This window comes from Python bivittatus, unplaced genomic scaffold (genome assembly GCF_059951505.1).
Source record: "Python bivittatus isolate LINGU-HERP-01145 unplaced genomic scaffold, Pbiv_v1 ctg000190_np1212, whole genome shotgun sequence".
NCBI lineage: Eukaryota > Metazoa > Chordata > Lepidosauria > Squamata > Pythonidae > Python > Python bivittatus.
Window position 1 is genome coordinate 16,830,171 of NW_028277042.1, and position 27,389 is coordinate 16,857,559.

The window sequence follows — 27,389 nt, forward strand, 5'->3', positions numbered from 1 at the left end:
ATATTAATATTCTGTTGATTTCTTCTCCTTAATAGTCTGTCTAGGGTTATGATAATTCTTGATACCGAGTAAGAAGCAGTATTCATGCAAGAATTAGGCAGTAAAAGAGGCAGATTCTTTACAAATATTTCCAGATTTGGAGTTAAAGTCTAGTTTGAATTTATCCAGAGTTACCCTTCTACTTTTCCCCAAAGAATCCCAATTTGCTGTGAAATAAGTTGAAAGTGACACAAGTAAATGGCAGCTGCCATTCTTTATTTCATAGTGTAGACACTCTGCTTTTGATGTATGGTTTAACATGTTTTTTGTAAATAATAAAGCAAATGAAAACGGCATGGACATAATTATTGGTACCCCTTAGAAGTTAAAAGACATTACTAGATTTTTATGATCTCTCAAGCAGACTATTTACTTTAATTAGTATCACAGGTGTCTTCTATTTCATAATCAGTCCTCAGCCTATTTAAATGGAGAAAAGTACTCAGGCATTTTGTGTCATTGTGTGCAGCACAGTGGACATGAAAAAGAAAAGCAGAGAGTTGTCTAAGGAGGAAAGTAATAGCCAAGCATAGTAAAGGCTACAAAGCCATCTCCAAAGAACTTCATGTTCCTGTGACCACAGTTGCTAATATTATTGAGAAGTTTAAGGTCCATGGGACTGTACCCATTCTCCCTGGACATGGCCATAAAAGGAAGATTGATCCCAGATTGAACAGAAGGATAGTTCAAATGGTAGAGAAAGAATCAAGGAAAACTTCAAAACAGATCCTGGCTGATCTCTAAGATCAAGGTGCATTAATATCAAGTCACACCATCTGTCGCTGTCTGATTGAAAGTAGCCTCCATAGGAGACCAGGAAGAACCCAATTCTGAAAGGCCAAAAACAGCCAGACTGGAGTTTGCTAAAATGCATGTTGAGAGTCCATAGTCCTTCTGGGATAATTAGAAAATTAGAGCTTTTGGTAAGTGACAGCAGCAGTATGTTCACAGAAGGGGGGGGGGGCGGAATATGCTTTTAAAGGAAAGAACACCATCCCCGCCTATGAAGCATGGAAGAGGCTCCATAATGTTATGATGTTGCTTTGCTGCCTTTGGCACCAGGTGTCTTGAATCTGTGCAAGGCACAATGAAATCAGAAGATTATCAAGGCATTCTATAGTGAAACATAATACCCAATGTTAGAAAGCTCTGTCTCAGTCACAGGTCATGGGTCCTGCAGCAGGATAATGTCCCAAAACATACATCTAGGAGAACCCAAGAATGGTTGAAAAGCAGACATTGGACCATTGTGAAGTGGCCTGCTGTGAATCTTGATCTGAATCCAATAGAACATTTGTGGAAAGAGCTGAAATTCATACTTGGGCGAAGGAACCCATCAAACCTAAGATAACTGGAACAGTTTGCTGAAGAAGAATGGGACAGATTGCCAACTGAGAAGTGTAGAAGGTCTTATTCAGAGCTACACAGTGCTTGATTTCAGTTATTGCCTCAAAAGGGTGTGCTACAATATATCAGGTTAGGGATACCAATAATTATGTCCATGCCATTTTCATTTGTTTTATTATTTACAAGAATATGTTAGTCACACATCAAAAGCAAAGTGTCTGCTCTATGGACTATGGAATAAAGAATGGTGGATGTCATTTACTTGTGTCAGTTGCAACTTATTTCACAGCAAGTAAGTTGAGAAAAAGTATTGAGGGGTACCAATACTTTTGGCTAGATCTGTACCTACACTTTTACCTGAAAAGTTTAATAATAAGCATTATAGTTTTCACGGCAATTGTGCATGTAATATCGTATGAAAATCCTGACAAGAACTGCTTTATTTAACAAATTTATATAGCTGCCCATCCACCCAAGGAACTGTGGATGGTGAACAGAAATCAGAACAGACCAACTGTACAGGCCAATTAAAAAGAAACTAGGTCAAGGCTCCTAAAAATCAGCTCATCAAAGAAACCACCAGAGCTCCATCACCATCCCAGCCCCAATGCCCTTCCAGAAGGGTAACGGGATTGGGGCTGTCTGAACCTCAAAGGGGAGGCTGTTTCACAAGACAGGCACATAACAGAGAAGGCATGCTTCCTGGGGCCCACCAAGTAACACTGCTTCATCTAGGTAATCTGGAACATGTTCCTTTGCCAGTCCTAGTGGGATGGTCAGAAACTATCAGGAACTGGCGGTCCCACAAGTAACTTAGCCCCATGATATATAAGGTTTCAAAGGTAATAATCAGCACCTTGAATTGCACCCATGAGCCCACTGGAGCTAGCACAGCTCACATAACAGTGGTGTTATGTGGGCATATCATGGTGTGTCCAGTATTGTGCGTGCCACTGCATTTTGGACAGCTTTAAGGTAGATTAATATTATCTATGTGATAGTAGTGAGCAATAGCCTTATCCGAGCCCACGTAATGAGTTTAGTGAGATTTAGAGGTCTCAAATTATTTATCATTTCTTAAGTTTATATTGTACTTTCCTCCTGGAGCTAATGCAACATAGAGATAACATTCCCTCCACCAATTTTGACCAACAACAATTAAGTTAATGAGGCAAATTGGGCTGAGAAAGAATGACTGATCCAAAATCACCCAGTGAGCTCCATGGCTAAAAGTGGACTTGAACCAGTCTTAGTCCATGTCTGCAAGGGAACACAAGTGACTATGCTTTGGGTAAGCACTTACGTGGTTGTGCAAAGCACATAGACATGGATTTGGTCTATGTAACCTTCAGGTGGATTTCAGAACTATGAGTCATGAAGTTGGCAGGATGAATCATGTGCAATATGGAAGCTTGCCAGAATGGTCTGACTGCAGCAGCTGTAGTTTGATGATTAAGGGATGTTTGCTTTATTAAAAAGAAAGAGATGGATAGAGGACATGGCTTAAAGCATGTTTTCAGGTATAGATTTGTCTGCTGATTAATTGTTTACTTTGTCAGTAAATGGATTTTGTGAACTACTCTAAGGGCACATTCGTGCAGCCTTACAATAGCACAAAACCCAGTTACCATTTGTCTCCATCTCATAAGATGCCCACTGCTAAGGCAGGCTGAAGCTGATCCAAGAATGGAAGTAGTGTTTTCCCCAGGAAAACAGAAGATTATTTCCCATCTGGACAATCCATGGAGGAGGCTTGAGGTGATGTGATGGGAAGAGTGATCTACTTGGCTGCAGAACCACCTCCTTCCATCTGGTCCTTGGGCTCAGTCCCTATTGCAGTGGTGGTTTGGCTATAAGGGAGATTAAAATCTTGGATTCCACAGCCCCTTCCTTTTTTTTTTTACTTTTCATTTTAACCAAGTTTGTAAAAACTGAAGCCCTGAAATTGATCAACCTGCCAATGGCTTAAAGCATGTAATTGAAAGGACTCAGCTCCTGTGCTTTTGTGGGCTGTTCTGTGGAGTAGTATCTTCAGTGTGGACACTGCTCTTAAGTGAGCCCTGGATCCTCAGTTCTGCTCCTCACAAATTGTTTTTGTAAAATGTTCATCTTAGAGTGTAAACTGGTACATATATGGTATCAAAGTACAGCCACATTTTTTTTCCTCTACTACTCTTTTGAATGATCAGAGTTGTATGTATGCTGGAGATTTGACACAAAAATCAGTGATCTTTCAGAATCTAGCCCTTCAACAGCCCTTCTCCAGCAACTGCATCTCAGCTGCCCATATCTGCATGACCGTTAGATGGCAGAGAAGGGAGACGAAATCTAACTTTTTACTGCCACCTGGTAGTCAATAGGTCAACTGGTCAGTAATTGTTTGAGAAATTAGGGGTATATACCTGAGAGCACCCCAGAGTTGATTATGTCTCTCATACATAGCAGCATTTCTTTCTTGAACTTTCAAGAACATTTGGGCTGGGCTGCATAAATCCAGAGCATGACTACGTTGCAGTTAAGATAGATGAACTCTTTGCTTCCTTCTTCTGATTGTTAGCTCAATAGGTCGACCATCCCTTAGAAAAAGAAATCGGAAAAAAAAATAATTGGACAGAGCGCCCAGACCTTATTGCATGGTTTACTTCCAAAAAACATTTAAACCAGACCTGGAGCGGCAAGATTGCCATAGTCCGGGAGGAAAAAAATGTTCTGTCTTCAAAACAGGAATTTTGCATGTACCGTGAAATGAAGTCCTGGAAAAGGCTGTGTGATATAATGGAGCTTCAAGGAATCCTTGTTTCTCATGGGCAGTGAAAAAGGGACAGAAAGCTTCATCCCAATTTAATTGCACCATGGTGGATTTTTATTAACTCCCCCTGCCCAGGGAGGAAGGATAAAAGAGGGGAGAGAACTGATAGCCTTCCAGCTGCCTGAAAATAAAAATAATAAATTGGCAGATATAATTTGTATTTAAATTTTATTCAGTGTTTTGTTCTTTGACACTACAGCATTCAAAATCTTTACAGGTCCCACGTGGTTAAAATTGTCACCTTGATTACTGCAGTTATGAATGCTTATATTGTCTATACATGTAATTATTCATATATTTTAAATTAGCAATACTTAACCTGATGACCTCACACAGGTTATGTCATATGCATGTCGTTTGATGCATTTCTATCTGTTGTGAAGTTACTGCTGTGCTAGAACATCAGCTATTTTTATGGTATAATTTCCAAATGAGAGCACTCTGTGTTGGAAATTTAAAATTGGAGAGATGCATAGTTCTAGGACCATATGGTATTGATGACTATATGAATACTCTCTCCCACAGGAGATGTTTTAAGGGACTCAAAAGTGCTGTTCAGGCTTAAAATCCTCTGTCTAAGATTCTGTCCTTAAATCTTTCATGATTGTAAACTTACAAAATTGAAATGGGTTGTGCTTTCTGTTTGCTTGCTTGCTTGTTGGTTTTTATGTACTCAGCATATAGATACCATTTAATGTTAAGTGGCAAAATTTGTAAGCTTGATGAATTGTTGCTCAACTGTAATGTTACCTGGCACTTTATTAACCCAGACACATAAGGTCACTATTTATTTAAGACAGTTTTATCTATCATTTCTTCCTTTTAATGTAGTACAGTTGAAATTAAGCCAGTTACATTTCATGTTTTTTAATTATTTTCCAGTGGCTAGCCATGTTTATATGTAATGTATATAATGTAAAAATACATTATATGTAATATTTTATATATAATAGTTGCAATAAATGAATAAGGCCAAATTTTGTGGGCAGCAGGGCTTTGGATCAGCCGAAAGGTCTCTTCTAAACCAGTTTTCAGTTCTGCATAATATGTAATTATCAAATCTACATTATGTAAAATATGCATCTAAGGACATCTCTTTATCTAAATTGGAGTTTGATTATAATCACATTGTGAATAGTTTGAGAATGCAGTGAAAAGCAGCACTTGTCAGATTTTAAATATGGAAAATTATATGTCTCTGCGGCCCTCTGATTAAAAACCAGAAGGGATGAGATTAATATTGCTCTCTTTTCTGTAACCTTTTGAATATAAACTCAGAAATAATTAATGCCGTTGCATTAGAATATAATTTTCCCTACAGTGATGGAATCATCATCAGTTGTTAGTAATGAAATAGTTTCTGTGTTACTTGATTACCTGAAATCCAAACTGTCAGCTTGAAATATTATGCTGTGCTTACTCTAGATTGTGAGTAAATAATAATAATCATGTGCGTGCATTACATTCATTTTCATATTGATAATTTTTATATGTAAAATATTTAGCACTTCTAGGAGCAGATGAAGATATCCTCCTTCAGTTTGTTCTCCACAGAAGTAAAGCATACTTTCAGGGAGGAAAATTGCCTAGCAGTCTAGCATTTTAGCAATATTAAAGGAAAAGTTTGTATGTGACTTGATGTTTCATGTCCCCCATCCCTACCCTGGCTTAAGTTTTATGTGCTGGTAACAGTGTCTTTTGTCTCAAAACAGCAAGCTTATTATTACACTGGGTAAAAAACAGAAGAGAAAAAATGACTCCTCAGATGAAATGTCAGATGCTAAACAGACTACTCAGCAATCTTTCAAAGATGAAACTTCACAGGTATTTAGAAACTGTAATTTTTCTATAGGTACTAACTCAGCATCAAATTCCATAACCTGTCTTACCCCAACCCCTAAAAAAAGAGAAAGAAAAATATTGCAAATCATTGGTTAAAGTCATGTAATTCTGTTGTAGAAGAGAAGATCAAATCGACAAATTAAAAGGAAGAAATATGCAGAAGAAGGTGAAGGAAAACAATCTGAGGAAGAAACCAAAGTTTCTGTAAAAATAAAAAAGAATTCTGCTCCTTTGCCTGCTGAACAACCTTTACAGTTATTTGTAGTAAGTAAAATCTAACTGGATAGTTTACTTCTTACAGTTCTCCATATAGAAGTTTGAGAGTATGTTTGGGGTTTCTCTTACCTAGGCAGTGATGATTACAGATGTACTTTGTCATTAAATTCTATGTAGTATAGTACTGTAGCTTGCTGAGTCAACACCTCTGTGTTGTACTACATAGTTCAGGTATGAGTTCAGGAAAGATCTTAAGAGGCAGCCAGTTAAATTGTGTTATCTGTAATCCTACTTCTTATAGGTATACAGGAATACTATGTGGTGCATTGTGCTCTGGTGCTCTCTAAATCCTTTTGCTCAAAGGACCTTTTATGGTAGGAATGTCAATGCATACACATAACTGTTCCATTGCTGTGAGAGTTCACTGTTGTTAGAACATCCTTTTATCGTCAAAACTAAATACAGGTAGTCCTTGACTTACGACCACAATAGGGACCAGAAAATTTGTCATTAAGCGGTGCGGTTGTCAAGTGAGGCATCACGTGACCACACCCAATTTTATGACATTTTTTGTGGCAGTTGTTAAATGAATCGCTGCAGTTGTTAAGTGAATCATGCAGTTCCCCATTGATTGTGCTTGTCGGAAGCCAGCTGGGAAGGTCGCAAATGTCAATCACATGACCCCAGGACATTGCAACAGTCATAAATACATGCCAGTTACCAGCACCCAAATTTTGATCACATGACTGCAGAGACACTGCGATGGTCATAAGAATGAGGACCACTCATAAGTCACTTTTTCAGTGCCATCGTAACTTCGAACGATCACTAAACGGTCATAAGTTGAGGACTACCTGTATATGTGTATCTGCCTACTTCACTGAAAGGAAAAGTACAAACAGAGCTTTGTATCAAGGATTTTATTTGCCACACATATTAAATAATCTTGTGGAAATAGTGAGTAAATCCAAATATGTTTGATCTTTATCAGAAATGTGCAAAGTGTTTTGCTTCTACTCTGGTCCATCCTGATCCATTCTAGGGATGGTCTAGTGGTATTCCAGAAGTTAATCTTCTGAACCAGAAGTGATTTGTGATATTCCAGACATGGTCTGCTCTGAAACAGGCCAGTTTTGTCTAGAACACTACTTCTGGAACACAACTGCTTTCAGTTCAGAAAATCACCTTCTGGAAACTGCCAGACCACCCCAGACAAGTGAAATAAAATAGTGTTTATTCATGAGGATTTTTCCTTAAAGAAAACTAGAAGCTAAATAGCAAGATGACATTGTGGTGAAAAGTCCAAAAGGCAGACAATTGTCTGATGAAAAGTAATTGATTCATAATAATAAATATAAGAAAGCTAGAACTATTTCTCATATCTTACACTCACAACTTTTTAGTGATTAAGTAATTCCTTCTCCTCCACTATGGAGGAGATAATTCTTATATAATTAAATTTTTGTTCTTATTTTCATCTATACAGGAGAATCCAAGTGAAGAAGATGCAGCAATTGTAGATAAAATTTTATCTTCCAGAATTATAAAAAAAGAAGTGAGTAAAAATGGAGATATTAGTGAGTTTTTAGTTCACAATTATAAAATATATTAATGTATATTAAACAGGATGTTATGTACATTTCCAGATTCCTGGGACTGTGTCAGTAGAAGCAGAAGAATTTTTTGTTAAATACAAAAACTAGTAAGTATTATAGTTAAATTGCTATTTCTATAAAAAGTCTGGTTGAATACTTTGTCACATCTAACTAAAATTACAAAACTGCATGAAGGAGTTCTGCATGTGCTTTTGGAGTTTTTATCCAAATCAAAAGCATACCTTTATACTTGAGTTTGTCTTACCCCCCCCTTTTTTTTTTTAACAATCTTAGAACAGCGTAGTCCTGGTTCTGAAATTCCTCTGTCCGTGTAGAGCTGTTTCAGTACAGCAATAGCAATTAGCAAGTAGAACGAGAATATTTTATTCCTGCTTATGAGTCAGGTCCATAGTTTGGAGTTTTTTAGCAAGCACGTTGAGGTAGGGATATAATTCTAAAATTAGGATGTGCTGTTTTATGTATGCACTTTGATTTGATTTCAGAGTTCAGGAACAAAGAAATAAATGCTCTAAATAAAATCTCTAGAACGTAACTAGCAAAAACTGAAGTTCAGTTTTCATCGCATGAGTTATCTAATATTGTAAAGGCCAGTATAAAAACCTGTACTTGCAATAATATGGTAACATACTGTTTTGTAATACTAGCTCCTACCTCCACTGTGAATGGGCCACGGAGCAACAGCTTTTAAAGGATAAAAGAATCCAGCAGAAAATCAAACGTTTCAAGCTGAGGCAAGCACAGAGAGCCCATTTTTTTGCAGATGTGAGTATGTATAAAATTCTAACCAGAAATCCTGCTAAACTAATTAATGTCTTGATTACCAGGGGGCTACATACAATTTGCTCCTTGTGATGTTGATACAGTTTGGGTGTTGTTTGGAAAGAATATATTTGTGCTGTTCATTTTTAGTAGTCAAATGTTATAAATGGATTTGTCGATTCAAAAAGGGAAGAAAGCAAATTTTCCAAGGCATGCTGCTGATAATTTTGGTACAGCGAGTAATACGAATCAATCATAATGCATAGCATTCTGGATTTCAAACTTGTCACTGTGTTATCTAGTTCAGGTAAATAAAATATATATATTTATAACAATATTTTAACTTTTAGATGGAGGAAGAACCTTTTAATCCTGATTATACTGAAGTAGACCGGGTATTAGAAGTCTCCTTTTGTGAAGATAAAGACACTGGAGAGGTATAGTTGGAAAAAAGCCATATATAAACCAAGGGCTCTGAGACTAGAGCATGCATACGCAGATATGTACATAGCCCATATATATTTATCTCCAGATTTTATTTATTTTATTTTTCAAATTTATATATGCCACCCTTCTCACTATACAAGTGACTCTAGGCAGCATTACAGATTTTAAAAAACTATGAAATCCTAGAAAAAATATATAAGTTAAAAACTACAAAAGGCTAAAATTAAGCTGAAAAGTTAAAACTACAATGCAAACTAAAAAGGTGGAGAGAGCATCCTCAGGCTCCCAACCACCCCCAGTGCTGCGAACCCCCATTGGGTCCCCACGCAAGTTGGCAGAGCCGGGTCTTAACGCCCTTTTGGAAAGCCAACAGAGTGGGGGCCAATCTCACCTCAGGAGGCAAGATGTTCCAGAGGGTGGGAGCCACAGCAGAAAAGGCTCTCCTTCTGGACCCTGCCAGTCGAAACTCTCTAGGCGACGGGGTCCGTAACATACCCTTCCTGCCAGATCGGGTGGGATGGGTCGGTGTAATAGGGACGAGACGGTTCCTCAGGTAACCTGGGCCCGTGCCAGGAAAGGCTTTAAAGGTCACCTTTAAACACCTTGAATTGGACCCGGAAGTACACGGGCACCCAATGCAGGTTGCACAGCAGAGGTGTTACATGCGCAGTCCTAGAGGCACCCATAAGTGCCCGCACCGCCGCATTCTGCATCAGCTTGTTAGCTCTGAGCTATAAAAATAAAATGTAGGACGGAATAAATAGGTAAACAATAAATTTAATATTCAGAACATCAAGAACTGAGTACAAAAGAAAAATTATGGGGAAAGGAAGCTAGCTAAAGTTAAAACTATATGACAATTGAAAAGCAAGTGCATAAGTAGGAATTAGATGAGTGAAGAGGAAGGACATACTGCGTTATTTAAAGACAGGACAAAATATATCTGTTTGTTTTCAAACTGGGACACAAGAATAACTGTCTTTATTTTAATCATTGTGCAATTCCATCTGAGTTACATGGTATCATAATTTTCATTTCTCTTTTAATACCAATACCTAAATGAGGACCGTATTCACCTTTAGTGTTTCTTAAATATTTACACTTTTTGAACTCCTCTTCTGCTTTGTGCTCCATCATAGTTGCCAATTTCATTATTTTATTATAAAGGCATTTTCTTCTCTTTTTTTCTTATTATATAAATTTCCTTTTATATTATCCTGCATGGAGGACTAAAGTCTCAATCTATTTAGCACTGATTTCTTGTCAGATAGTCATAAAGTTTAGAGGTAAACTTTCAGCACATGGGGAAGTTCACTGTTTTCCTCAATTTATTTGGTATGCAAGGACTAGAGGGTCCACAAGGACTAGTGCTGAGGTCACTGGGTGGGAAGAGAATTGATGTTTTAGCCTCTTTCACCCCAATTTGGGAAGGGGGTTTTGTATAAGTTCTGTAGATGCATGAATCTGATGAAGATTTAATAGATCTTTTATTATACATTACAGTCCTGATGGCTAAGTGGATAACACAAGTAAATTTTCCCCCACTATAGCACGTTACTTACTATTTAGTAAAGTGGTGCTCATTGCCATATGAAGACAGCACATGGGAATTGAAAGAAGATGTAGACCAAGGAAAAATAGAAGAATTTGAACAGCTACAAGCTTTAAGGCTTGATTCAAGACGATTGGTAAGATAAATATAGATAACTAACTCTTCTACTGAGAGAGATTGCTAGAAATAATTTATTCTTATAAATGTGCATATTTCAGCAACTGTATTTCAGAAGCTAGTATACAGTGTCCTAGATTTACAGAGATACATGTCTTCATAGCCCTTCCCCCCATACATTCTTTGCTTTTTTTCTTCAAGTGGATAATTTTAATGATGTTTCATTTTATATTTATTTCCAAGGATCGCCCTCCTCCTAATTCATGGAAGAAGATAGAACAGTCCAGGGAATATAAAAATGGCAACCAACTCAGGGAATACCAGTTGGAAGGGCTCAACTGGCTTCTTTTCAATTGGTATAATAGGTATGTTCTCTGAACCAATCAAAGTAATTTTGATACTATAGCTGCTGCTAAGTTGAAGTACGGCTGGCTTGAAATACTGTTGGATGCCCGAAAAGTAATAAAATGGGGAATGGTTAAGAATAGTATGCATAGGATAAGACTGAGTGGAATCCTATTGTGAGGCATAGAAAGCAGTCAAGGGAGAACTGCGCAATGTTCTTTTAGTCAGTCCTTACTATCTCTGAAGTCTTTCCAGCCATGTTTTGCAGCCAAGTTAATGCCTGCATTTTAGTTACAATTAATAATTATGTTAGATCTTAAATATATTCTTCCTGATGGCCCTACCAACAAGTGTACTTATGTTTTCAGACAAAACTGCATTTTAGCAGATGAAATGGGCCTTGGCAAAACCATCCAGTCGATAACATTCCTCTATGAAATCCTTCTGAATGGTATAAGAGGACCTTTCCTGATCATTGCTCCACTTTCAACCATAGCCAACTGGGAAAGAGAGTTCCGCACATGGACTGATCTTAATGTTGTGGTATATCATGGAAGCATGATTAGTAGGCAAATGATACAGCGATATGAGATGTATTTCAGGGATTCACAGGTAATTTTCTACATTGAATTCTACATAGAAAACTTGGGAAATTGATTTGTGTGTATTGCATAATGTATTTTTTAATGTGACTTACATGATTTCTATGTACTTCAGAACTATTTGAACCCTCAGTTTAACATACTGGAAACCTGTAGTGTTGTATTTAGAGGTATCAGATGATATTATTCCCAAATATGTTATATACAAATTTGACGTCTTACCAACTTCCTTTTGAAATTTTGGTTTCTTTTCTCTTGTATATCAGATATGCATTTATGTGCTGCAAAATAGTACAGTTTTGACATGTAAAGTTTAATATAGTTCTGTGTCAGAGGGCAACCTAATTTAAGAAGCATTCCTGTTCATCCTGCCATTAACTTCAGAAGCAGATGTAATGAAGAATGAGGGGTTCAAAATAATGTTGCAAACTGTGTTTTGCTTTCATTTACTTTCTCCTAGGGCCGCATTATTAGGGATACCTACAAGTTCCAGGCCATAATCACCACTTTTGAAATGATTCTTGGGGGCTGTCCTGAACTCAATGCAATTGAATGGCGTTGTGTTATTATCGATGAAGCACACAGATTGAAGAATAAAAATTGCAAGCTTCTGGAGGGACTCAAACTCATGAATCTTGTGAGTATTTATTCATTTTGTGAAGTAATGAGATGTGACTCATTTCAGGAAAGGTGAATACACATGGAAATTAGAATGCTAAACTGCAGATAAAGGAATATGTTTGATTCTTAGCTTGAGTTGGTTAAGCTATTGTTGCTCACTTTTCCATTCTTCTTCCCCCACCTCCTTCTCAAAACCATATGGCCTTTGGGAGCTAGAATGCTCATGAGTTGAATTTTCGCACCCTCAAATGATTTATGATCATTTTGCAGCTTACAAATCAGGAAGGGATGTGTGTTTCTATTTGCTTAACTTGGTTTTATAACTGTGCCTCTGTATAACTTTAATAATAGGTTGCATGAAATTATGTTTGCATTATAGCCTAGATTCTCTTGTCCTTTAAACCCATTAAGCTATCTCCTTCTGTGTATTGCATGCCATTTATTTTGTTGCAGAAAATGTACTTTATGAGCATTACCTTAAAATGAAATTTCTTAAAGGCAAAAAATTTACTAAAACAACTGTTTATTTATAAATTAGTATATGTGTATTTATTTCTGTTATACCTGTTACATCATAAGATGGTATATAACTTCTTGCCAAATATATTTTGTGTACATCATTGCATACTTCTGTAGGAGCATAAGGTGCTATTGACCGGCACACCACTGCAAAATACAGTAGAAGAATTATTCAGCCTTCTTCACTTCCTTGAACCTTTGCGTTTCCCAGCAGAATCTACATTCATGCAGGAATTCGGAGACCTTAAAACAGAGGAACAGGTATTAATCTTTTTTATTACGTTTTCAAGATTCACATTCATACACATTCGGAAATTAGAATATGATCAGTTACCCATTTCAACATATGCCAGTCAATTGATTTTTTCCATGGCCTCCCCAGCACCTTTATGGAATGTCACAGTTGCTTAGTAATGTAACTACTTTAATTTCTTGTGGTTGTTGTTTAATTTCAGTAGTATAAATACTAAGAGAATTGTGCCGAAAAAATCATGGGTAGAAAATGTGAATCTTTATATGTGCAGAATCCTACTCTCTTAGTTAGTTTGTGGAGAATAAATATATTGGGTCCAGAGAGCTACATCAGCTCTACCGATAGACGGAACAAATCTAGAAGAGTTGGTTTTTACTGTGTTTCTTTAGATAACAAAGCCTTACAACCTACATTTTTCAGATTTCCTTTCAGTTTCAGTAAGTGGTTTGCCAAGAATTTTGTAAAGCTACTGTTTAAAAAAGAGAAGGCCAAAGGCTCTTTCAGTATGTGGAACTAATTGCTTGAATCTTAGCTCTCTTTTTCCTGTGCTGTGTTATCCGCAGGTGGCAGTCATGGGACTGTACTGCCTTCGAAATTGTATTCTCTATTTTTTTCCCCAAAATTATACAATAGGAAGGCTAATTATGAAACTATCGAAAACTGATATTAAGCAGCCTTTTTAGTTTTGAATCTTAAGCAGCCTTGCATAGTGACTGAACGGTTTGTAAATTCTATTTATTTAGCTTTTAGCTAGTTGTTTATGTTTTATGTAGGTGCAAAAGCTGCAGGCTATTCTGAAACCAATGATGCTAAGAAGACTGAAAGAAGATGTAGAGAAGAAGCTGGCTCCAAAGGAAGAAACCATTATTGAAGTGGAGTTAACAAATATCCAGAAGAAATATTATCGAGCTATTTTAGAGAAAAACTTCGCATTTTTGTCAAAAGGGGCAGGGCAAGCTAATGTACCCAACTTAGTTAATACCATGATGGAACTCAGAAAGTGCTGCAATCACCCATATCTTATCAAAGGTAGGTATAAAAAACCTTTTTTTATTTACTTCAGGCCTTTATAATTAGGATGAATTCCCCAAAGAAAACCTCCTGAGAATCCAATCTGTTACATCAGTATTTAGAACAGCATGGCTCTGTATAACATTATTAAATGTTTCTCAGTTGAGTAAAGGCTGTGATTCACTTGACAGTTTGCATGAGAAGCATTCATAAAAGCATCAGGGGATGGTGAATGGCCGTAAATATTTCATTATGCTAATTGTGGAGGATTTATGCTCCGTTTCTGACATATGCTTCTTGTGCAGTTCGGACCAAAATTACATAATATTGCTGTACTTGAGAACAAACGAATAATGCAAATTGTTATATGCTTTTCCTGAGCAGGGGCTGAGGAAAAAATCTTAGGAGAATTTAGGGAAACCTACAATCCAACCGCTCTTGATTTTCACCTGCAAGCAATGATCCAATCTGCTGGGAAGCTAGTCCTCATTGATAAACTTCTCCCAAAAATGAAAGCAGGAGGCCACAAGGTGCTTATCTTCTCTCAGATGGTCCGCTGTCTTGACATCCTTGAAGATTACCTAATACATAAAAGGTGAGTTTTCCATATTGCAAATACCCATGTTGGCGTCACATGAAGTGCTTTTCCATGCATTTGGTTAAGGTACTGAGCTGGGCATGAATACTGAGCTGTGAATTTGCCTTTAATGACTAGCTGTGCAGATTTTTGTTCCAAAGTCAGTACCAGGATCTCGTACACCCAAACAGCAGCACGATGAAATCATAAGTATGTGTTTTAGGTAATAGGTAGGTAGGTAGGTAGGTAGAGGGGAGTGATAGGGTAAAGTACCTGAGAATGTGGGTGAAGAACATGGACGTCCATGCTTTGCAATACATATTTCTGAATATTAACACCTAACGTTTGGAGAACGTTGATTGGAAATATTTTATTCCTACATGGAGAATTAAGCATGAGACCCATCAAGAGTAATACCTTTCATCATTTTGACTTTGTGATACTTATGTAACAGTTGTGCAGTGTGGTATAGTCCTGAGAATTAATGCAATGTTAGTGTGGATGGATGCCTTCTGAAGGGCCCTGGAAGAACTTGCTTGACATTCCCCTGTGATTGGAATCATCGAAGCTAATTCATTTGCAACACATAACAAAATGTTTAACTTTAGAATCATGGCTGCCTGCCAAACGCCTGATGGTTACTGATGTGTCTGCTATGCTTTTTATGGCTGATTGCCAGTGAAAAAAAATTATGACACGCTTCACTAATATGTGAATGAAAAAAAGTTACATTGTAAGCTGCTTACACACAGGAAGAATATTAGAAGAGCCAGACAACACTTCCCTTTTATGTACTGCATGGTTTGTAGAAGACTTGTTAAAGAAAAAAACACAATGCAGTAGATTAGAACCAAGTGTTATGACATATGTTTATTTTAACATGTGTATACTCTATTGCCACAAATCTCAAAGTGGTTTTCTCACTCTAGCACAATATGCTAAGATTGTTTTCTTCTGATCTTACACATACACATGTTTTTCTGAGTCCATGCATGTTCCTGTTCCTGTTCCTGTTTAATTAATAGTATCCCACTGTGTATGTTGCATGTTATTTTCAAATAACTCTGCTTAGAATTGCAGCCTGAAAGAGGAAGTATGTGATATTTTAATGGGATACGTAAAGGGTTGTATTACTTAAAAGTTCCCATGTCCTTGAAAGGATTTGTGTTCTTGCCCAAAGGCTTCTCAGTTAAACAGTATCTAACTCTCTTCTTTTGAACATTTTTTTCTCTAAGTAGGAATATAGTGCTATGTATATAGTTCTGTACTAATCAGGGTTTAAAAAGTCTCCATGATAATTTCATAAGTCCTGGGAGGTCATTGTGTGCTACTTTAAGACAGTATACTAAGAATGTAGGCCTGTACATTAAGAACTCTGCCATCATATTATATGATACGTGTTTGAGAATACCTGATGGTTCACATATTCGGCAGAATTTGGATTGGGGACTTAGCAGTTTTGAAGTAACACATGACTGTACTCCAAAACTTGACAGGAGCGTTATGATATCTAACTGCGGCATAGCCTGGTTTGACAAGCATACTGATATTTAGGTTTTTGATTAATTAAACTCTTAATTTAGACCACCAACGCCTTCTTTTCATTGCTTCCTTTTTTGCACTTCAAAGGTACCTGTATGAGCGCATCGATGGAAGAGTAAGAGGAAACTTGCGCCAGGCTGCCATTGACCGATTTAGCAAGCCAGATTCTGATCGGTTTGTTTTCCTTCTCTGTACCAGAGCTGGTGGATTGGGCATAAATTTAACAGCAGCTGATACTTGCATAATTTTTGATTCAGACTGGAATCCCCAGAACGATTTGCAGGTACACTTGTTTGGATGTCAAACCTCTTTGCTTTAGGTCCTAAATACCTCAGTTGCCTGTGGACAGACTTGCTTAAACTGACTCACAGCGAGAGAGCAGTACAGTACAATCTTGCAAGCGTGATAGGGCTCGCAGGATTGTATGTGCAAATTATTTTCAGCGTCCAGTAAGTTCCACTCATTTGGCACTTTATGAACCAATGTCTGCGAAGCCCTTCACAACTTTAATGTTCAAAAATTTAAAAGATTGTATCCCCCAATACTACTCATTCCATTATTTGTATCAGTTTGGGAGTCTATTGGTAAATCTGGCTTCTAGTAATCTCATTGGTGGGTTAGCAATTTGGTGGTACCTAGTTGTTGAACTTCATTAGTTAGCCTCCATAATGTCTAAATGACAAGTGAAGATGTGCTTGTTCATCCAGTTATTTACAACAGAACAACTGGTCTTAAAATCAAAATCCCATTTCAATTAATGTTGCTTTAATTGTACTTTAATTGTTTTTAAGTTGTTTTACTGCAGATTTTTACTGCTGATTTATCAAATTGTTTTTATTGAAGCTTTTGTTTCCTTTTCTACTCTATGCTGAGGGTACTGAGAAAAAAACAGTATAAACATTCAAAATAATAAGTTAAGACAGATAATGCATTAATCCAATAGAGTCTACACATTTCAGATCTTGGTGGCCGAAAACAAAATAAAAATGCTTTGTCGCTAGAATTGTTCACCTTCCCTAGGGGAAAACGGTATGCCCCAATTTTTTATTGTACTTCTGAACCACACCAAAAGATAAAGGGCAGTTCCATGTTTTCCTTTTCAAGTTTGTGCCAGTTCAGTAACAAAATAAGGCCTCTGGTCCCCCTTTCCTGTTCTAGTGTAGAAGGAGGAAGCACTTGCTAGATTTTCAAAGAAAGCTTAATGCTGAAGTAAATCCTACAGTTTCCAAGATTTAGGATCTTTAAAGCTGTTCTCCTTTACAGCTCAGGGGTGAGATGAAGCTCAGTTTGTCACACTGTCCAGAACCTAACTGAAAGCTTGTCATGGCTGTCCTTCCATACATTGCAGACCAATTTTCTGAAATATACATGGTTGAGATTGAACTTACCTTTGCTTTAAAATCTGCTAAATAAATTCTGAACATCTTTAATTTGCAACTTAATTTTAATTACATTGGGTTTCAAAAGGTCAATTTTAATAATGCTATGGGAAATTTAATGCATCAGTTGTGACATGATCGTTTTGATGGATTCATGTACTGTTTCTTTAGGCTCAAGCTCGTTGCCATAGGATTGGCCAAAACAAAGCAGTGAAAGTCTACAGATTGATAACAAGAAACTCTTATGAAAGGGAGATGTTTGACAGAGCAAGTCTGAAGCTTGGTCTAGATAAAGCGGTCTTGCAGAGCATGAGTGGCAGAGAAAATAGCGTTGGTGGTGTACGTACCCTTTTCTTTTTTTCCTTACAAAAAGTAGAAGTATAAAATGGGAAAGAAGAAGAAAAGGTGTTTTTCCCCAACAAATTTCCAAAGGAAATATTTGAACATTAAACATCTCATAAAACTGTGCACCATTTCTTGCTCTCTTCTTTTCATTACAATCGTAAAGTCCTATTAATTTTTTAATAAACTTGAGCTAGAAGGTTGACTGTGTTAAAGAGAGAATATTGTTTCTTGGAGTGTTGAATTCTGCCATGAGGTGTCCAACTTAAAGAAGAGTCTGCAAAATACAGCTTGGGAATCCTTAAAATTGTTCATCTATTTAAATAAGAAAGCATGGGTCAGTTTTACCTGTACCTGCATGCATAAGAAGCCCTGTATTAAATTAAAACAGAATAATATAATGTTTTGGAATATTTCCAGTAAAGATATAAATAAATTGTTTTTATTAAGTGACGTATATGATTAAATGGAAAGTATTTTCTTTATGTAGGACCATAACTAAATATTGTTGTTGCCGTTGCTGTTTTAAATACAGTGGAACCTTGGTTTACGAACTTAATTCATTCCATGACTCTGGTTGCAACCCGAATTGGTCGCAACCCGAAGCAAATTTCCCCATAAGGTTCAATGTAATTACCGTTAATCCGTTCTGGTGTGGAGGACAGGGAGGCGGCTATTGCTTGGAGGGAAAGTCCCCCTCTCTACGACCACGTGTCGGGCAGAAAATGGCTGCGGACCATGTCACGGGAGCGAAAATGGCCGCGTATCCTGTTCGTACCCTGAGGCGGAGTTCGCAAACCGAAGCAAAATTTTGCGGCCGGAGCTGGTCGTAACCTGAAAAGTTTGTTAACAGAAGCGTTCGTAACCCGAGGTTCCATTGTATATCCAAATCCTATTTCCTCAGATCCAGCAACTTTCCAAAAAGGAAATTGAGGACTTGCTTCGAAGAGGTGCATATGGTGCCATTATGGATGAAGAGGATGAGGGCTCCAAGTTCTGTGAAGAAGATATTGATCAAATCTTGCAGCGTCGCACAAAAACAATCACAATTGAATCTGAAGGAAGGGGCTCCACATTTGCTAAGGTAGTTACAAACTGTTCAGCAGATATAAAATGTGCCTTTTTCACAGGACGCAGAAAATTCTGAGAGCTCAGAAGATAGGGATGTACAAAATGTTTTGTTTTGAATTGCTTTGAGCACAAAATGGGTTGTTTTGAATATTTTGGAAGTGTTTGAGTTCAAGGACACTCTGTTTATGTTTGTGTAGCTTAAAGCATTTCCAAAATGCTTGGAACTGTCTGTTTTGTTTTCAGACCCCTAGATTTGCACTCAAAATGGGAAAAGCTTTATGCTTAAAAAAGATTGAGGTCTAAACTTTTCTGTACTGTGTAGCTAATTTGACTTTTCACATGATCCTATTCATACGATGGATCCTTTGCAGAACACTTATTTACATTTGTATCATATGTACTAACAATTAATAAAGTACCTGATCCTATAAATGGGATGGGTTCCTGGTATTAAGATACAGTGATACCTAATTTGCCATACTTTAAAAAGAATTAATATATTATGGCACTTTATTCTTTGTTATTTCAGGCTAGTTTTGTTGCATCTGGAAATAGAACAGATATTTCATTAGATGATCCCAACTTCTGGCAGAAGTGGGCCAAAAAAGCAGAAATAGACATAGATGCCATCAGTGGTAGAGTAAGTATATTTTCAATTAAATTTACAGGTTCTTGCTGAGTGGTTGGCTTTGGTTAGTTTTTTTTTTTTTAATGTGAAGCTTCTTATAATAGCTTTGACCAATTTTTTATGGATCACAGTATTCTGACTAAAATAAGGTCTAATAGCTATAGTTCTATGCATGTTTTGTTTATACAACCATCTGAAATACACTGAATTTTATGGAACTTTTGAAGACTCTAGAGCCAGATAGATTTAAGGGAAAGGCTTGGATTAAATAGATTTTTATCCTGCTTTATTGTAGCTGTTGTAGTACTCTTTATATAACCATAAGGCTTTGGAAATTTGAGCTCCAGGAAACTGTCTTAATCTGCAGAGATTTTTCAAATACATATTTATTTATATTATACAGAATAGCTTGGTTATTGACACCCCGAGAATTAGGAAGCAAACAAGGCCTTTTAGTGCTACAAAAGATGAACTTGCTGAGTTATCTGACATTGAAAGTGAAGGAGAGGATAAACCGAAACTTAGAAGGCCTTGTGATCGCTCCAGTGGATATGGAAGAACAGAATGCTTTAGGGTGGAAAAAAACCTGTTAGTTTACGGGTAAGATTTTTTCTTTTACTTTGGAATGATATAAGAAAAATGCACCTTTTTTGAATGAATAGTGTCTCACTTTACACTTTTTTCACTGTGCTGGTAGTTCCAATAATGTAGTAATTATAACAAAATAATGTAATGTTTTGTAGGAGTAGATCAATTTTTTTTTATGATTCAACAAATATTGAAATCAAGCTATATGTTCCTTGATTGTAGACCAAAAAAAAAGCCCTGTTAATATTGCAGGGTAGAATGCATCGAATTTAAAGAGTTTAAAATTTTATGTATAACAGTTATTCAGATCTTTGCATCCTTAATGGCATCCTCGTGAGTGATTGCCAACTTGAATTTACCTTTTGGACAAGTCCAAGTCTCTTCTGAAGGAAAAGAGCAAGGCCATTAAGGAAGTTTGGCAGCTGCTGATTCAGTCAATCCAGAAAGGAATTCTTCCTCTTCTGCTGAATTACTGCCAGCGGCAGAAAACATACAAATATGCATCAGTCAACTAGCTGGTGACCAGTTTTTCTGTCTGAAATGGTTAAACTGGCAGAAACCCTAAAGATGGGAAAGATTACCAGGTGGTGATTTCGTCTTACTCAAAGTAATTAAAATGAACCCAGATTGGTCGGTGCCTCTGTTAGCAACTCTGTTCACTTTCTTTGGCCAAACCGGACATACTGTATTCCCAGTGTTTAGAGAATAGCAACAGTAATTCCAATACGCAAAAAAGATAATAAGTATCTAGGCAGAATGAATGAAGTTTTTTTTTTAAATCAGGCTGCTTTTTTCTGATAAGAAATTTGAACATAAATAGCTTTTCCTGTTCGTTTGTAGTGCAGTAGGTGAGAAGATTCTGGGGCTTCTCCAGGCAATACGGAAAGAAATCCTGTCATCTGTTTATAGCAATGAAGGAATCCAGAATATGCATTTAATTAAGAATGACGGGCAGTAATGCATTAAAAAGTAACCTGAAGTATGTCACTTTTGTTTTAAATGTTGTCCAAAATTAAAATGAAACAGGTGGGGACGTTGGAGAGAGATTTTATCGCATGGGCGCTTCAAGAGACAGCTGAACGAACAAGATGTGGAGATAATTTGCCGAGCCCTCCTAGCATATTGCCTTGTCCATTATAGAGGAGATGAAAAGATTAAAAGTTTTATCTGGGATCTTATTACACCTACTGAGGATGGGCAGACTCGAGAATTACAGAATCACTTAGGTAAGTCTTTTAAGGATATTACTGTTAGCGAGGAAGGAAACGAAAAGTGCAGGCATTACATCTTAAAACAAGAATTTATTACTCAAACTAAGTAACTTAGACTCACATAAACTGTGGATAAAAATATAAGTTCCTGTCTTATATTCTTATTGGCCTAGGTTTGTCAGCCCCAGTCCCCAGGGGCAGAAAAGGAAAGAAAGTTAAGACCCAAGCCAGCACCTTTGACATACATAAAGCAGAATGGCTTCGCAAATATAATCCAGAACATTTGTTGCAAGATGATGGGTATAAAAAACACATAAAACACCACTGCAATAAGTAAGTAGCAATGTAAACCTCAGGTTATTATAAAAGCAGTCGTGAGCATGATTTCAAAGTATGTCTTCTAGAAGTGCAAACAAATCCTTTTACTAAACCTAATGAGTTTATTAATGTTGACCTTTTAATGAAAGAGAAGTTGAATGTTATTGTAATGGTTTTGTTGACTCACGTTTGGCTTCTGCGTTTGCAGGTATATCTTGAGGAGGTGGCACTAGAATCTAAGTGCAGGGGAAGGGAGAGCAAGATAGGGTGTGACAGAGTTAAATCTTTCGGGAGAAACATCCTACTTGTGCAAGGCCTTCCGTCAGCTCCCAATTTGGAAGCAGCTGATATGTTTTCATACAGCCATATATCGTCTTGAAACATTAGCAGAGAGCATTATATAGGCAGAAGCTCTTGTGCAGCTAAAGGCTGAGATGAACAAAAGCAGGTTTTTCAAGGGCTTCGCAGCTCACAGGATTGAATAAAGGGATTGACAGGCCTAAAGGAACTCTCACAGATAAATCTGGGACTAATAATGGTCAGACATTTATACTTGTACAACTACATTTGCATTTATCTTTCATTTCAAAATTCATTTATTGGCTTTATATCCACCCTTCCTTCTAGGTTTTTCCCCTGCCCTTCTTCATTTTAATGCTCTGATCTTGGTGCATGGGAAGAAACACTAGTCAGGGTTCATCGGAACACATAGCTGGTTTCCAACAGAAAGATCTTTAGGCTGGTGTTTGCTTCTTTTATTTCAAAATGTATAAAGCCATCCATGTTGTTTTGTGACTCTGTGCAGCTTATAAACATGTAAACTTGGATTTAAAATTCAGTGTAAGAATTTTAAAACATTAAAATCAGCAGCATGAAAGTTCTAAAGGGCCTTGCCAAAAGGATTGCTTTTTTGAACTCCCTCTTCTAAACTGTAACGCAGAGGGCAGTTTCAACTCATTTTTCAGATTGTTCCATAATACAGGCTATGTCATGGGAAAAGCAGAGTTAGCTATTTATGTTAGGTATATCAGCGACAAAAATTGCAAAAGGACCCTGTAAACAATCCAGGAACTTGGGGCAGATTAGGAAAGCAGGCTGTCCTGCAAGAAATATTTTCCCTGGACTTCCTTCCCTCTTCTCCTCTGTTCTGTTACATTTTAAAAACATTTATGTGTTTTCAAAAGTGCTTCATTCATTTTCTGGATTCACTGAACTGCTGTTTGTTTGTTTAAATTCTCACTATTTACATATAAGCTTTTGGGGGGGGGTACCTGAAGGTATCTTGATTTTACATATCTGTTCAGCTGTTTAATTTTAATTAAGTGAAACACACACAAAAATATCAACTAAATTGTATTATAAGGAAGTTTGTTTGTTTGTTTTAAAAAAGGGCAATCTAGAATCTTGCCAAGGAAAATGAACCAAAATTGTGTGTGGTGTTGGTGGTAAAGATTAAACCATTTGGACTTGTAAATACATTATGTCAGCTTCAGTTCTAAAAGTGATAGAACATGAAGAGCGAACTTTTTTGCTAAATTAGTAATCCCAGTCATTAACTAATCCTGTGTTCTGCCCTCCTTCGGATTATGCCAACAACATGATTTCAACCTAGTGGTTAGGGCTCCTTATGTTTTTTAAAATATCACCCACATGGGGATGCTGAACTGAGTAGTAATAATTAAACATGCTCATAAAATTCGCTTAAGCTGTTCCAAAACTCATAGTTTTGTGTAGCCCTGGCCACAGTAATGCAGTTTTCACAGCAACACCATCACCAATCCTTTTAAAATTGTCACAGTTAGATGTTCTTAAGATCCACTGACTAGAGTTTGAATACTGTAGAGTTTGAAAATACGTAACTTAATACAAGAAGAAATTTACATTAGATTTGGTCTTAAATTAGTTGATAAATGATCACAGGACATTGTTGGTCATAACTAATACATATTTTAAATTAAGAACTATTTGAAATAAAAACAGTCTGAATGTTTCAAATGGCTTTATGTTTATCTTTATGTGCATATTTAGGGTTTTACTTCGAGTTAGAATGCTGTATTACTTGAAGCAAGAAGTCATTGGTAATGAATGCCAAAAAGTTTTTGAAGGAGTTGATGCCAGGTAAATGATACTGAGATTGTTTCTTTTATCCCTTGGTGAAGTTTAAGTAAAGTTAGACTTAGTAATTCTTGAATTAAGATGGGTTTTAATAGGATTCCTGATGCTTTAAATGTATAAGTTAGATATTTATATATGTTACGCACATTTATATGTTGCATAAAGATTTATACTCATGATGGGAGGATTTAACACCTGCTTTCTGGGTCAACCTTTCAGTGAAATTGATATTTGGGTCCCGGAACCAGACCACTCTGAAGTGCCAGCTGAATGGTGGGATACGGAAGCAGATAAATCTCTATTAATAGGTGTTTTTAAACATGGTAAGCCGTAAAGACATTATCTGCTTGCTTGCTTGCTTTTTGGGGAAGCTTGTTGTCTTTTGAGGTAATATTCAGAACCCATTTGTTTCCAGGTTACGAAAAATACAACACAATTAGAGCAGATGCTGCTCTCTGTTTCCTGGAAAGAGTGGGAAAACCTGACGACAAGGCCGTGGCCGCGGAGCAGAGAGCAAATGATTATATGGATGGGTATGAATTTTTAAACCCCTTTTGAAAGTCAGTTGTCATTTGTTTAGTGGCCGTGCAAATACTATCCCATTTAGTAATTAATCTGGTTTCAACCGTGGGGGGACAAAGACTTTAGGATTTGGGGCCTGTATGGTTCTTGGATAATGTAGAGGTGGGCTGCAGGGAAAGATTGCTGTGAGCCCAAAGGCCAACTGGAGAGCATGCCCTCACTGCGTGTCTTAAACAAAGCTGTTCAAACTACATGGCTGTTACATAGGTGTTCTTTTCATTAGTTTATTCTGACCACTAAATTACGGTAATTAACACTTGAAAAATAGGATATTGCTTATCCTGCTTGTTCTTTTGCTTATAACTATTTGAAGCATGGTATATGTTATCCTTTTTCATTAAAAAAAAAAAAAGCCCTCTCTTTTAAAATACTCCTATAATTAATTTCTTCTGCTGGCCAGCAGCCATGACAATTTCTGGGGTTAAGACAATTTCTGGGGTTAAGAATTAGAAGAAAAGCATGTGCACTGGACAGTTTTGTATTGTTTCTTGTTTTTTTCTAATATTAGTTCGATTTTTTGACACAGTAGCACATTTGCAAAAACATAGCAGTGATATGGCTGTGACTGGATAGGTAGAAACAAAAGTAATATCTGATAATTTTTAATTATTTGCCAGATTGAAGCAATTTTGGGCGGGTTTGATACTCTGTGAGACTTCTCAGCATCACACACCTGCACCCAGCTGAATTTTACCATTTGTAAATGTTTTGTCTCATCTGAAAGAACTGCAGAAGAGGCTAGATTACTGTAAGATATCAAAGCCTTTAGCTATTGATTGATTATGTGTCATCAAGTTGTTGGCTCTTGGCGACCACAAATATAGATTTTCTCCACAACAATCTGTCCCTAACTTGGTCTTTCAGCTCTTCCAATGGTGTACCCATCTCCACTGTAACTGAGCCCATCCACCTTGCTGCTGGTCATCTATCTATCTATCTATCTATCTATCTATCTATCTATCTATCTATCTATCTATCTATCTATCTATCTAATTTCTATAGCTGCCCATCTCAACCAAGTGACTCTTCTTCTCTTTCCTTCCACCTTTCCCAGCATTAAAGCCTTCTCCAGAGAGCTAGGTCTTTGCATAATGAGTCTGATGTAGGATAATTTGAGCCTGGTCAAGCCGTAGACTAGAGGTTGGAAAAAGATATTGGAAGAAGGCAGCAGCAAATCATATGAATGCTTCCACATGGTCCTTAGGAGTCAAACTTGACTTAGGAGAGTCATTGTCTCTTTTATCATGCCCTATAAACATTTTGTGATGTTAGTAGCCCAGGAGATAAATGAGAAATTAGTAATACACTATTTAAATGAAAAGGCAATTCAGTAACCAGTTATTTTAAGGAATTACCATCTAGTAGCATTCTCCTTCTCTACCTGTGTGCAATCTATCTATGTGGTCACTAGAAGTCAAAAATGATTTGATGGCACATAATCATCTCTCTGCAAATCCATAAGCATTCTGATCACAGCATATTGATTTATTAAATATTGTCTTGCCAAGTGATGATACACTTTGCAAAAGAGAAGACTTTAGAACCATAATCTGTTGCTTACAAGATTACGATAATTTGAACAATTTGCATATAACATCAGTCAATGGTCTCTCTCAAAGAACACAATTTCAAGAACAGAGGGATCAGATGGTTAGAACCAAGTTGATTTGGTAATACTTGCTTTTTCCTGCAAATAAACTCATTTTATAATTCTCATTTTTTAGTAACTAAACCATAGTATTATTTCCTATTATTTACATACCTGTGCTTAATGTTTCTTAGGGATGTAGAAGACCCAGAATACAAACCAGCCCCAGCCATGTTTAAAGATGATATGGAGGTAACGTGTTTTCAGTTCATCATTAATTTGTTTCTTTACAGTTTACTGGAGGCTGTTTGGGTCTGGATGGGAAGGAGCAGGTTAAGGCTTAATCCAAGCAAGACAAAACAGCTTTGGGTTTGTAAGCCATCTGACCCCAAGGAGATTCCAGCTTTAATGCTGGATGGGGTTATGCTCCTCAGTACTGAACTGGCTCATAACGTAGAAGTCCCACTGGACTGACAACTCCTGCTTGAGTGGCTATTATGGTCAGGAGGAACTTCTCATTGCTTCATCTGATGTGCCAGTTGTGACCTATCCTAGAATGGGAGGCTTTGCTCACAGTCACTCAAGCCTTAATCACCTCTCTATTGGACTACTCCAGTATGCTCTCCTTGGGGTTGCCCTTGAAGAGCATGCACAACCTACAGCTGGTCCAGAATACAGCAGCCCAAGTAGTTATGGACTCCTCTCATTACTCCCATATAACACTAATGGGGTGGAAGCTGTGCTGGTTACAGTCGTCAATGAATCGTGCAGTTCAAGGTGCTGGTTGTCACATTTAAAGCCCTTCACAGTTCAGGCCTGGATATCTGTGGGATGTTACTGCCTTCTCCCAGTAACATCTGCCTGCCTGATAAATCAGATGGCTGTCTTCCCCCTCCTGTGGAACAGCATTTCCCCCAGACTTTCAAATGGCCCTTTCTCTTTTGACATTTAAGAATTCTATTAAGACCTGGTTGTGGCCCTGGAATCTGTATAATTATGTCCCCCCCCCCCCAGCTTCTGAAGTAGTTAATTGTGTCTTGATGACTGTGTTTTATTCCCAGCTATTATTTGTATGATGTTATTGTTTTGTTATATGAGGAGATTATTTTCTTTTATACATTTGTATCATAGCTCACAGAGGGGAAATTGTTTACCTGTCAGTTCTGATTGGAGCAGCCTATAAGCCCTGTAAATAAGTAGATTAGATATATTTTATAGGGCTGTCACACTTATCCTTTGATGCTAAATATTTATCTTGGTTACCTGTATTTGGTTAACTGTATTTTTTTTAAATTACATTCATTGCAACATTTCATCTGATGTAATTTTTATTTTGTATAGGGAGATCATGAG

At 37.1% G+C, this 27,389-nt stretch overlaps 1 protein-coding gene across 7 annotated transcripts in view; it reads left to right on the forward strand.

Annotated features, from left to right (window-relative positions):
* Positions 1-27,389, forward strand: part of CHD9 (chromodomain helicase DNA binding protein 9) — a 65,620-nt gene that overhangs the window by 24,405 nt on the left and 13,826 nt on the right. For all 7 annotated transcript variants that reach the window (XM_088136130.1, XM_088136127.1, XM_088136129.1 and 4 more), the window contains 24 exons: positions 5,908-6,019; positions 6,155-6,301; positions 7,740-7,808; positions 7,900-7,955; positions 8,514-8,631; positions 8,979-9,065; positions 10,626-10,763; positions 10,988-11,109; positions 11,458-11,701; positions 12,152-12,328; positions 12,949-13,092; positions 13,858-14,113; positions 14,480-14,690; positions 16,302-16,497; positions 17,765-17,932; positions 18,840-19,019; positions 19,536-19,646; positions 20,038-20,234; positions 21,249-21,448; positions 21,607-21,766; positions 23,780-23,869; positions 24,086-24,189; positions 24,282-24,399; positions 26,231-26,288. In XM_088136130.1, coding sequence (XP_087992256.1) covers positions 5,908-6,019; positions 6,155-6,301; positions 7,740-7,808; positions 7,900-7,955; positions 8,514-8,631; positions 8,979-9,065; positions 10,626-10,763; positions 10,988-11,109; positions 11,458-11,701; positions 12,152-12,328; positions 12,949-13,092; positions 13,858-14,113; positions 14,480-14,690; positions 16,302-16,497; positions 17,765-17,932; positions 18,840-19,019; positions 19,536-19,646; positions 20,038-20,234; positions 21,249-21,448; positions 21,607-21,766; positions 23,780-23,869; positions 24,086-24,189; positions 24,282-24,399; positions 26,231-26,288 — 3,463 coding nt within the window. The remainder of the gene's footprint in view (positions 1-5,907; positions 6,020-6,154; positions 6,302-7,739; positions 7,809-7,899; positions 7,956-8,513; positions 8,632-8,978; positions 9,066-10,625; positions 10,764-10,987; positions 11,110-11,457; positions 11,702-12,151; positions 12,329-12,948; positions 13,093-13,857; positions 14,114-14,479; positions 14,691-16,301; positions 16,498-17,764; positions 17,933-18,839; positions 19,020-19,535; positions 19,647-20,037; positions 20,235-21,248; positions 21,449-21,606; positions 21,767-23,779; positions 23,870-24,085; positions 24,190-24,281; positions 24,400-26,230; positions 26,289-27,389) is intronic.